This window comes from Eschscholzia californica, unplaced genomic scaffold (genome assembly GCF_041429995.1).
Source record: "Eschscholzia californica isolate CP2 unplaced genomic scaffold, dmEscCali1.0.p SCAF_3, whole genome shotgun sequence".
Taxonomy (NCBI): domain Eukaryota; kingdom Viridiplantae; phylum Streptophyta; class Magnoliopsida; order Ranunculales; family Papaveraceae; genus Eschscholzia; species Eschscholzia californica.
In genome coordinates this window covers 51,030,847-51,043,624 of record NW_028238420.1, presented here as the reverse complement: position 1 = coordinate 51,043,624, position 12,778 = coordinate 51,030,847, and the positions used below count along the sequence as shown (strand labels likewise).

At 34.7% G+C, this 12,778-nt stretch overlaps 1 protein-coding gene across 1 annotated transcript; it reads left to right on the top strand.

The window, feature by feature from the left end:
- Window positions 1-2,048: 2,048 nt before the first annotated feature.
- LOC147551525 (patatin-like protein 2) lies at window positions 2,049-5,439 on the top strand. The gene is made up of 6 exons (XM_086666929.1): window positions 2,049-2,447; window positions 2,750-2,934; window positions 3,450-3,642; window positions 4,255-4,416; window positions 4,501-4,803; window positions 4,906-5,439. Exons 1-6 carry the CDS (start codon window positions 2,313-2,315, stop codon window positions 5,161-5,163), a joined length of 1,236 nt encoding a protein of 411 aa, XP_086523055.1. The 5' UTR covers window positions 2,049-2,312; the 3' UTR covers window positions 5,164-5,439.
- The last annotated feature ends 7,339 nt before the right edge of the window (window positions 5,440-12,778 follow it).

Here is a 12,778-nt window from a genome sequence, read left to right as displayed (position 1 = left end):
GCATATGTTTAGGAAATGACGACCGACCTGTTTGAGCAGGGTTGACCTCTTTATCAAGGGATTAGAGGCTTATCTCTTTGAGCATGGTTGACCTCCTTGCTTAATGTGCGCTTATGTTCTCGTTGCTTCGGGTGTCCGAAGATGAATGGGTCAGACCCATCTGCCATTTAGTTCATGGGCTTGGTTACCTCGTTGGCCCACTAATAGTAGAATTCTAGGGGCGCTCTTGATGACGGATTTTGGCCCATACAATGGTTAATTTTTTTATGTCCATAGTTACCCTTGTATAAAAGTGATTTTTTAATTTAAAATTGACCCCTTTTAATATGGATCAATTTCCAAAAAACTCCACCATTTTAGAACAAACTAGGGGGCTAAAATGGAATTCATTTAAAAAAATTATAAACATTAGACAGATCTCTCATTCTCTCCTCTATTTCACCACCTATTTGCTCCACATCATATCTCTCACCCCCTCATCATCTTCTCCGACGAAGGTCGCCGACAACCAAATGTTCCGGCGACTTTCAATTGTTGTATTTTTTTACTTCTTTTTCTTCCCTATCTCTCTTCTTTCTTCTCTCACTCTCTAAAATTCCGGCGAATGGGATGATCCCCCTTCCATGGGCATGAGGCACTAGTTTCCAGACGAAATCAGTCTGGTTTTTTCTAAAAACTGGATCTTTGGTTTCCAAACAAATTCAGAACATTGTTTGATTTTATGTCTTATCCATGAAAACTATCTACAAAAATTACATTGTAGTGACTCCTTACAATATCGCAAATTGAATCAGAATGAGTTATCATGCTTTCTTCGAATATGTCCAATTAATTTGAGACCTTGTCAGTTCCAACTGAATAATATCCACCGGGTAATGAATCTTTATGGAATATGAAAATGGAGACAAGAAACGGATATAAATAGTTTTAGTTCAGTTCTAAGTAAACAAGTAGTCTTGCAATTGTAGATGATTGAGCAAGAAATAAAATTAACTTTACAAAATAATATTGAACCTTAGATGATTGACTCGTTAAGAAAAGACCACATGAATATAGTGAAACTCGTTATTTTTTCTTACAAACTTAACTGAATAAATCCAATTAATTAGATATGAATTGTTTTAGTATACCAGTAGACACAATAAAATTCCAGTAAAAATAATGTCGTAGACAAGGTTTGAACGCGCAACTACTAGCATAGTCACCAAATTTTGAGGCTTTTATTATCAAAAACTCCTTTTTTTGTACTCCTATTAAAACGCACCCATGTTTTAAGTTTTGTTTCGTTATTTACTGCACTGACTATCACTAAGAAATATAAGCTTAATGTGATTTAACGTAATACGATGTTACAAGATGTCACAATAAATTTGTACTTTTTAACGAGGGCTCTCATGATTTAACGTGATACGATGTTACAAGATGTCAAAATAAGCTTGTGCCTTTTAACTAGCGCTCTCGTATAAATGTGTAATTGAACATTTCTCCATTGGTTACCGGACTTATTCCATCGCAAATCCAAAAAATCTTAAATGACCAAATTACCATTTTTAAATCAATTGAACTTAGACCTTCATTTTCTTCAGTTTCATCTTCTTACTATCTTCAAATACTTTTATCTTCATCATTGTTATATTTCCTCTTTACATTATCATCATCCTCATATTCTTTTCACTTTTCTTTCTTTGTCTTTTATTATTTTCTCTTATACATTTAAATTTGAGTTTTGGGGGAAATTAGAAATCCCAACTAAAAAAAAGACATCTTCAACTAAACATTTCTAACACAGTAAAATAATAAAAAAAAAAAAAAAATTATAAAGCTTATCAGTTAATGATGAAATTTAAGAATCTCATAGTCAGAGCTTTTAGAAATGAGATGATTTTAAAATAAAAATTTAACTAGAAAGGAAAAAAAAATTGAGAAAAAGATACTGAATCAATTTCGTTACTTTTTTTGTTGTTGTTGAAAGAATCAATTTCATTACTTGATGTCCTTCTCCAAATTTACAAAATAGAAATATAAGAGAATATAGATTATTAACTTGGAAAATTTCAACCCCTTGTATAAAAACATAAAACAATTATACAGACAGGTACAGCATATCTTATGACTAAAATAATGTATCTTAATCAAGCTAGTATATACACAGGGTAGTGGAGACTTGTCAGAGGGGTCCCTCAACCTCAAATACCTCCTCCATATAAATATATATGCTCACTTGCCAAATATTTGATCAAGCCTTTGAGATTGAGTGTATATAGATATATATACATAAAGGGTGGTGAGAAGAAAGGTTTAATTGGAGATAGATGGGGATCATCACTAAGGTACCATCATCAGGAAATGGAAAAGGAGAGTTGGTAACAGTGTTGAGTATAGATGGAGGAGGTGTAAGAGGTTTAATCCCCGGTGTCGTCCTCTCTTTCCTCGAATCTAAGCTCCAGGTACCTATATATGGATCACTCAAATTACTAATTCTCGATAGGATTTTATGTCAAAACAACCTTCCTCTAATGACAAGTTTGAGCTCTTTATCTGCACTAGATTTTCGTTACATATGATGATAAAATGTTTGGAGTATATCTCGGTTGACCACCCACCTTACCGTCCTGAACAAGACAAAGGGCAATATCATCTTTATTGCATTTTGTCATTTAAAGGTCAACGGAGGCGTACCTCTATTGGGATTTAGTATAGTTTGTAGTGTGGAGTTTGTTTTTCTTAACGATTATTGAATTGTATATAGGAACTCGATGGAGAGGAAATGAGGCTAGCAGATTATTTCGATGTAGTGGCTGGTACGAGTACGGGTGGGCTACTAAGCACCATGATCACAGCCCCTGGGGCGAATGGTCGACCTTATTATGCTGCTAAAGATCTTGTTCAGTTCTACCTTGATCATTGTCCTAACATCTTCCCTAAAAGAAGCAGGTGACTTCTTATTTTTGGCTCGATCTCAACCTTTTACCTGGTCCTTTTTCTTTCTAATTATGGCCCGGATATCATTAACAAATGACAATAGGGCTCGCTAGCCAGCTAGGTTACCCGCCTCATTGATTCTCCCCTTGACCCTATGGATAATAAGATATGAGGGAAGAGATGAGTTTGAGGACAATATAGTCATTTTCTACCTCCTCTGTCTTGCTCTTAATTTTGAAAGAGATTTTATATTTTGTTGTTGACAAAAAGAGATCTTGATCATGAGTTCTTAATTAAAATGAGATTAAAAATATAATTAATTAGAATGACTTGACTTGCTATTCATGAGAAAGAAATCATTATTTCTCCATATTTCAAATTAATATGACCCGTAAGATATCGAGAAAGGTCTTTTTATGCGGATAGCGGTGTAAATAGTAAAAAAATGTTTGGAGCACAAAGATATACTTGTATAATTATTGTAAGTTGAGCGGTACTAACATTGTCTGACTATTGTACGTTAATAGCTGCTTGGGACTATTTGACTCGTGCTTGAACTTTGTGGGTACTGCGACGGGTCCTAAATACAATGGAAAATATTTGCACTCCCTCTTACAAAGATCGCTCAAGGATACGAGAATATCTGAGACTTTAACAACTCTTGTCATTCCTACTTTTGACATCAGGCATCTTCAACCTATTATTTTCTCCACCCACGAGGTATACACTATTTTTCTCAAAATAAGAATATAATCGGGACAAGTTAAAAGGGGAAAATTTAATGCAAAAATGCTAATTTACCCAAAGATGGACGCCGACCACAACTCAAAATATGATGTAGTCTGTTCTCATTGGCCCAGACACGTGGAGAGAGAAATTCACAGACTAACAGACTAATGAGAATCGGCCGCATCAGATTCCGGATTGTGATCGGCTCCCATTTTTGGGGCCAAATAACATTTCTCAATCTGCATCGGGTGCTATTGACTTTGGTTCATGGCCGTTGGTGTCTTAAGGCACCCACCCTTAGAAGCACAAAAAAGAAGACTCACAAAAATTCTTTAGATCTAAAACTTCAATGAGAAGACGGATGAGATTTTCAGATCGAAAGTTTAAAAAGTTGGAAAATTAAAAAGAAGACTTTAAAGAAATTTAGAGAAAAGAAACGAGAAAGGGGACCTTCGTAACACATTACAAGTCCGAAATTATGCACAAATTTCGGTTTTGAATGAACTTAAAATACAAAAATGGGGGAGGGGTAAGGTTATATCAAAAGCTGCAATGGTAAAACTAGATGCTAAATCTAATGGTTATTCTTCAATTAAATTACAGGCGAAGAGAGACGAATCGAAGGATGCTTTGTTATCGGACATTTGTATTGGCACATCTGCTGCCCCAACATTTCTCCCCGCTCATTACTTTGAAACAGAAGACAGCAAAGGAAATGTTCGGCATTTCAACCTCATCGACGGTGGTGTTGCTGCCAATAACCCTGTATGTTAACATACCACTAACTATTTCCTTCATTTCTCTTCGAGCAATTCTTTTTGACAACGATTTTGTCATGTAAATGTGCAGACGTTGGTGGCCGTGAGTCAAGTGGCAAAAGAGGTGTTAGTTGATAACGAGACCTTCGGACATGGGAAAGTAACCGGTAAAACCAAGTACTTAATTATATCTTTGGGAACCGGAACTGCTAAAACTGAAAATAAATATTGTGCAATGAAAGCACGAAAATGGGGAATATTTGGTTGGTTGTACCACGAAACCAACATGCCACTTGTAGATGTTTTTACTCAAGCCAGTGGAGACATGGTCGATATTCATGCTTCTGTTCTCTTCCAAACTCTTCGTACTGAACAAAACTATCTCCGTATTGAGGTTAGTCAACTCTCCCATCATCTATTAGTTCGCTCAAATTTCATTTATATTGCGTAAAATGATTCATCTGAATCTGACTCGTCTAAATTGTTGGTTTACTAGGCTGATGATTTGGAAGGAAATACAGCATCAGTAGATGTAACAACAATTGAAAACATGAGAGACTTGATAGAAATAGGTGAAGGACTGTTGGAGAAGCCAATGTCAAGAGTAAACTTGGAAACAGGAACATATGAGAAAGTGGATGGAGAAGGCACCAATAAGGAAGCCCTCACTCGTTTCGCCAAACTTCTTTCTGATGAACGCAAGTTAAGGTTATCAAGAGCATCATCTCCACCAATTAACAAAACTTTCTTTTGATTCATATCCTAATTAATGTGTTCGTATCGAAAACTCTTTAGTAAGATTTGTGTCTTATTAAGAATCTCTTTCTGTTCTATCTCATTTTATTTCTTTCAAGGACTTACTTATGGTAGATGGAGATTGAACTCTATGAATTCTGATACTACAAAGCTTGGCTTTAATCAATTAAGGCTAGCTTCTTATTCGTATTTGTGTAAATTGTATTCACCATTTAGTGTACTAGCTACTTGAAATATTGTCTCATTATTTGGATAAATAAATTGGTGTGTTGAAGTACATTAATGAGGATTTATTTTTGGAAAAAGTATAGTGGTAATGAGCATCTATAGTATGGTGGTGTCTTCATAGTATAATGTGCATCACTTCTTATATCTAATGCAACTAGATTATTTGTTTGGGTGTTTGTTCCGTGGTAAGGCCAGATTTTTTTTTTTTATGTAGAGGGACATTTAAGTAAAAAAAAAAAAAAATGAGATTCATCGGTTATAAGAAAACGATTTGTTTTATTCATAAAATTTTACTTATTTACTTGTCTATAGTTGTTATTAACGAGTGTTCATGTTCTAAAATCGTTGCATAATACAGTACATCATTCCCAATGTATGCAAGTAAATTATGATTCATCCATTCGTCTCCCATTCGGTTTTGTAATTTATTTTTTACAATATTCATATCAAAGAACATTCTTTCTATTGTAGCAGTTGCAACCGGAAACGTCTATGTCAGTGTTTATAGTAAGTAAGCAAGCAGTAAGAGGTGAGATGTCCAACCACTGCAACAAGAGGCGGACAGGCGGTGGACCTACATTGAGAAGTGGTGGACATTTCCATATACCACTTACTATCACATTTCTAGGTCTATAAATATAGACCTGTTAATCTCCCATTAATATCTTTCAACAAAAAAAAAACCTCCTATCAATATCTTTCAACAAAAAAAAAACCTCCTATTAATATCTTACACAATAAAATTATTATCTCCATCTACCACGTTTTAAAATATTGTTTAATAATCATAGTCCCCAATGTCCTACATATATCTTTCACAATCCTCTTTGTCTATAAATATATCTCTTCTAACTTCCTATTAATATCTTAGACTGACACATTATTATCTCCATCTACTACAAATTAAAATATTTTTCAACAATAACTATCTTATTGTCTTAGAGATATCTTATATTTTAAACTCCATCTACCATTTACAATCAAATTAAACATATTTGTCCCTTGGTGCTTATGTAATACTTCTAATGAATTAGAAAAGTAGGATCCTATTGATGTTGATAGAATTTTGTTAAACCAATTTCCCATTTGGCTTGATTCAAGGTCGGGTTTTAGAGTTTAAGTTGTTACTACTCAGGGACGGATCTACATGCAGGCCATGGCCCCCCTTGACTTGCCGTAATTTGTTTTAGAAATGTTGATTGCTCTCTGGTTTTTCGTATAAATAAAGTTCGAGTCATACTCACAACATATATGTAGTGTGGGTGAGATAGTAGAGGTCCGAGTTACAGACGTGAGACACTTGGGTTCAAGCACTGGTAGACTTAGATTTTTCACTTTTTTTTTTGTTCGGCCCCCCTTGACTACTACTCCTAGTTCCGTCCCTGTTACTACTGAAAAGGTTTTCTTTTAGGCTGCAGGTAAGAGATCCCATAAAATTTTACTCGGACAAGCTTATCTAAGCCTGTCAATGATATCTGAATATTCGACATCCGACCCGCATCCGTATCTAAATTTTTAAAAAATATTAGAAATTTCGGATACGGATATTCCTTATCGAATTCAGATACGGAGATCCGATAAATATTCGTATCCGATAAGTAATATAAAAAATAATAAAATTTTAAATTTATTCATAATAATATATAAAATGTATGGTTGAGATTTATTATTTAGATCTAATGGTTAAAAATTCAAAGAAGAAATTTAAAAATTTTGTTAAAGTTTCGGATATCTGATAATATCCGATATCCGTTAATGTTATCGGATTCGGATATTGATTTATAATATCTGAAAGATAATTATCGGATAGCTTATAGGATTCGGATACAATAATGTCTATATCCGATCCGATAAGCTACCGTTTACAGGCCTAAGCTTATCTATAGAAGAATGAATTTATTAGCTTTGCAAAGTATCGGTCTTTATCTTTTTTTAGATGCTTCCGACCTTTAAGTTTGACATACAAGTTACATATGATTATCTGGATATGCATGACTCTTTCTCTATGTATCATGTGGGTTTTAAATGTGTTAATCTTTAAGTTTTATTGTCTTTGAAATTCCTATTTATTTGAGATGGCTTGGTGTTTAATATTAGTCCTTATTTGTTGTTTTAAACTTATAAGGATCATGTACAATTTGTTCATCATTGTTATATGGGGTATCAGTCATATACAATTTGTTATATGGGGTAAAATTTAATTTAAATTTGACTTAGTGTTTTGTTGTTGCACAGGTTCAATATGTTCATCATTGTTGGGGGGAAGATTCTTCTAACCGTCAAAGAAAACTGAAGTCTCACTAATCTAAATGGGATGAAGTGAAAGTAAAGTTGTGCACATTTAGGTGTCGTTTGGCAACCAAAAGTAGAAGTACTTTTGCTTGTAGTAGAAGTTCTTTTGCTTTAAAAAAGTAAAAAAAAATTAAAAGTATATTTGGCAAAAATGTTACTTATAAGTAAAAAAGTCAAAAAGTTAGTTTGGTAACTCAATTTACTTTTGATAATTTTATTTTTCTTTCTCATAGAGATACTTGATTTTAATTTGAATTTATTTATGATTTCCACGATTACTCTTGTATTACGAAGTAGTGATGATATTGGTAGTAGTGGTGGTGCCATGAAGGTATGGTTATGGGGTGTGATGGCGGTTGAGGTTTGATGGTAATGGTGGTAGAGAGATATGATGGTGGCAGCGATGGTGGTGGAAGTATGATGGTGGCGATGGTGGTGGAAGTATGGCGGTGGTGGAAATACGGTGGTGGTGATGGTGAAAATACGATGGTGGTGGTGGATAAGGTATGTGAGTGATAGTAACGGAGTTATGGTGGTGGTGGTAAAGGTGGTGGATAAGATATGTAGGTGGTAATGATGGAGGTATGGTGGTAATGATGGAGGTACCGTGGTGGTGGTGAAGGTACCGTGGTGGCGGTGAAGGTATGGTGGCGGTGGCGGTGAAGGTACGGTGGTGGTGGTGGTGGTGGCGGTACGGTGGTGGTGGTGAAGGTACGATGATGGTGGTGGTGGTGGAGCTACGAGGTGGTTGTTGTCGAGGTGTGGTGGTGTATGGTGGTGGTGGTGGAGCTACGAGGTGGTTGTTGCCGAGGTGTGGTGGTGTATGGTGGTGGTGGTAGTACAAAGGTGGTGGTGGTAGTTGAGGTAGGGTGGTGGGGGAGATGCAATGCTTGTTGTGGTGGTGGCGAGGGTTGGTATGGTAGAAGTTTAGTTGTGGTAGTGGAGCGGAGATGGACAAAAAGAATTCGTCAAGAAAAATTTATGCATGACTAAAAATAAAGTTACTTTACTTTGAAGTCAAAAGCTAAAAATTTTAACTTCAAGAGAAAGTCGAATTTTAACTTAAATGAAGTCGATAATTTTTGCGTACCAAACTAACTTTTTGACTTTTCAACTTAAATAAGCAAAAAAGTAACTTATTTTAGTGTTGCCAAACGACACCTTACTTTGATCGTGGTGAAGTAAATCGACATATACAAACCTATTCGACTACTTTGATGGTAGTGAAGTCATGAGTTCAACTTCACTGCTAGCTTTTTGATTTGTATGGGATGAATGTGATTATTTATGTCACATTATTCTGTAATTTTTCTCTAATCTGTAAACAATTCATGATTTTAATGTAGTTAAATGTCTAATATATTGTTGGTTATTACAGTTTTGCTAGCAGATGAGTTTTGGACTGATAATACGTTCACTTTCTTTTGTTTTATCTGTTTGCATTAATTTTTAACAGGTCAACGCAGCGCTTAGTGTTCTCTGGATCACCGGAAGCTTGGGTTGAGCTTCTTCTTTGAGCATAATAGAAAAAAGTAGGAGATTTGGATCTTCTTGATTGGTAAAGGGCTGTAATTGGGTTTCAAGTATTAAAAGAATCTCCCTAACCGGATGAAGATAGAAGTTTTCAAAATCACTTTTTAAAATATTAATGACATTTTCGAAGTGATATTTTACGCATATCGTCGTTCACAAAAAGACAGTCAGTATATGGTCGTATAAGTGATAAATCCTTGGTTGTCTAGAACAAAATAATGAAGAACACCGAATAAAGGAAGATTATTTCTATTTCCAGGTTTATAAACATTGACACAAGACTTTGTCGCACATAATGAACATTCTGAAGGTCATGATTTTGTTGTTGTGTCGGAATGTTTCCAACCGTAAATGTTTGATAACATGTTTTATGTTTAACAAGAAAACTCATTTGACTACAATAGGTTATATTGTATATCATAACAAGTTCGATTAGAAGCTGACAATTTGTTGCTAACAGTCTGCAATGTCAAAAGCAAAATGCACAACCACACATATCGTTCAGAAATACTGTCCGCGAACTGAGGCACGGGTTACACCCTCGTATTCACATATTATAGATCTCACACGGTTACATTATTATCTGTATCTCCATGACACCATCTACCACTTAATATATTCACAAATATATATATATATATATATATATATATATATATATATATATATACATCTTCGAGTATCTTGATATTCAATACTTGAGTATCTTGACATTCAATACTTGAAGAAGCTATCTCCAATGCAAACTCAATCTTAAAAATTCGGAGTGCAACATAAGATTTTCAGAGTTTTTCTAAAAAATCATCTCTAATTCAAACTAAGATCTCAAACATGATGTGTCAAGGGCGGAATAGAGATATCTCAAGAGGACACTCTAGAAAGAGTGTCCTCTTGAGAATTGAGATATCTTTAATTATCCAATTCATTAACATTTAAAATTCAACTAATAGAAATCAAGTCTACGTATATTTTCAAAATAATTAATTATTTTTCTTACAAAAATAACCATGCCACATAAGTAAAATAAAAAAATTTAGAGTTGAGACGTACAAGAATTGAGGATTTCAATTTTCGCCACCTAAGATGAGAATCTCAATTGAAACTCGACAAACAGGACGAATAGAGATTTTTTTGAGTTTTGCATTGGAGATGCTCTTAGTCTTTTGATACTTAAAGAAGTCATGACAACTAGAAAAATAACACCACAATCCATGAAAAATCTTGTCATTAAATGTTGCATTGGATTTTATTTGTTAGTTTAAACTAATGTTTTACTAATGTCATCTCATTTTCCTAAAAATTGTTGTCATCTATTGATGGTGTATGAGTTAAATATGACAAACATAATTAAAATAGAGTTAATTCCTATATGGCCCCCTACTTTGTGACCAGCTTCAAATATGACCTTCAAATTTCTGTAAATTTAAATATGGCCCCCTAAGTTAATGCCCTAACTACCCTTCCTTTAAATCTTTTTTGAAAATTAAAAATAAAATCTTAATTCCACCTCATTTCCCTCTCCACCACACATCACTCTCCATGTCAACTCTCTCTCTCTCTCCACATCACCTCTCTTTCCAACTCACCTCTCTCTCTCCAACTCACCTCTCTCTCTCTCTCCAACTCACCTCCATCTTCTCCGATTGAAGTCGTCGGCCAGAAAAAATTTCGGCCGGCGACCTCAAAAAAAAATTCTCTCATCTCTCTTTCTCTCTCTCTAAAAACTCTGGCGAAGGAAAACCCCCTTCGCCGGATTTTTAGAGAGAGAGAGATGAGAGAAATTTTTTTTTTTTGAGGTCTCGGAGAAGATGAAGGTGAGTTGGAGAGAGACAGGTGAGTTGGAAAGAGAGGTGATGTGGAGAGAGAGAGAGAGTTGACATGGAGAGAGATGTGTGGTGGAGATGGAAATGAGGTGGAATTAAGATTTTATTTTTATTTTTATTTTTAATTTTGAAAACGGATTTAAAGGAAGGGTAGTTAGGACAATTACATAAAAAAAGGGGGCCATATTTGAATTTACAGAATTTTGTGGGCCATATTTAAAGCTGGTCACAAAGTAGGGGGCCATATAGAAATTAACTCATTAAAATATAATTTTGGAGAACAGTGATCGGATGAATTTAGGGGCTGAAGTTCGTTCAAGTGCCAAAAATTTTGGTGGATTTCTTTTCGTTGCCGTTTTAGAAAAACAAGAAACGGAGTATAAAATTTTGGTAAAATATTTTGACCAAATATTTTTGTTTTCCCCGAACCCCTACAACAGTTTCTTCTCCATGTCAGGGAGGGTTGCCACCAAAAAGTCATTGTCGGCCACCTTTACTATTTTCCATCTTTCTCTCTTCTTCTCAAACCACCATCACCTCCAGCCACCACTGACCACTACTATTTCTCTCATCACTTTCTTGCTCTCTTCTTCTTTTATCGTTCTCTATAACTGTTTTGGCAAAGAAGAAGGTCCCCTTTGTCGGATATTCATCTGGTTTGAGAGAGATTTTCCCTCCAATTGATTTTGAAGGGATTTTCCTCTCAAAAGTATTTCCTACAAGTATGGGGTCCCCCAAACTAATGGTCAGAGTTGAGGCAAAAGGGGAATTTTCCCTTCGCTAGAAATAGAGAGAGAAAGTAGGGACTAGATAAGAAATAGAGAGGAAGGAGGGGAGAGAGAGAGAAAGGAGAGCGAAAAGTAACGGTGGTGGACGGAATTACTAGTCAAAGATGAAGATGATGAAATTTTGTTGCTCCGAAAAATTTAACAAACCTCACAGTTTTTTTTTTTAATGTTGTACCGCCGGAAATTTTCTTCTTCCTCAAAGGGTTGGCCTTTCATTTTGGACAACCAAATATCTTATGTGACAACTATTTTCAAGTCTGGTAAAAGCCGACTATGTTTGACTTAATTGACTTTGATTTAATAGGGGGCAACTTTATAAGGCTTAAATATTAAAACGTAATTAATATGAAGACCATAAACAAATACTCAGAAAATAGAAAACTTAACTGTCATTCTTCTTTCTTTTTCTTCATCTTCTTCTTCTTGTTAGTCTTATTCTTATTATTTTACGGCTACTACAAGTAAACTACGACTTCTACCCACTTCACTATTTTATTTCTCAAGTCCTAAATGAATGAGAATGATAAAGTTCTTCAATCTCCACCATAAAAGTGTTTCCTGACATTTATATAGTAGAAATTAATGACATTAATGAGGTAAAACCCTAACTTTTTTTAATTTTTATTTTGTATTTTCGTTTTAGTTGTTTGGAAGAATCAAATAAGATTTCATGAACAATTTTGTTTAGTAAAAGAGACGGTTACCAGAATTCTTGAAAAACCTAGAAAAATTTATTATTTTTCGGGGTTTCCCCAGAAAATTATAAACAAATTCCTTGTTTGCCACGAAATTAATTTCTTTTTCTGAAGATTCACGAAACACGAGCAGATCTCTTGCTATATACAAAGATAATGTTTCTGGTTCTAGGATTTTCCAACCTACTATTTATAGGAGTTCTAGGCTTTGGGAATAAGAGCAGATTTGCCATGAATTGGCTTGGTTTGTTCGA

Excerpts from the sequence above, each read along its gene's own strand:
- LOC147551525 (XM_086666929.1), top strand. The coding sequence starts at position 2,313 with ATGGGGATCATCACTAAGGTACCATCATCAGGAAATGGAAAAGGAGAG. Across the intron at positions 2,935-3,449 it reads ATCTTCCCTAAAAGAAGCAG|CTGCTTGGGACTATTTGACT; the intron begins GTGACTTCTTAT and ends GTACGTTAATAG. Across the intron at positions 4,417-4,500 it reads GTGTTGCTGCCAATAACCCT|ACGTTGGTGGCCGTGAGTCA; the intron begins GTATGTTAACAT and ends GTAAATGTGCAG.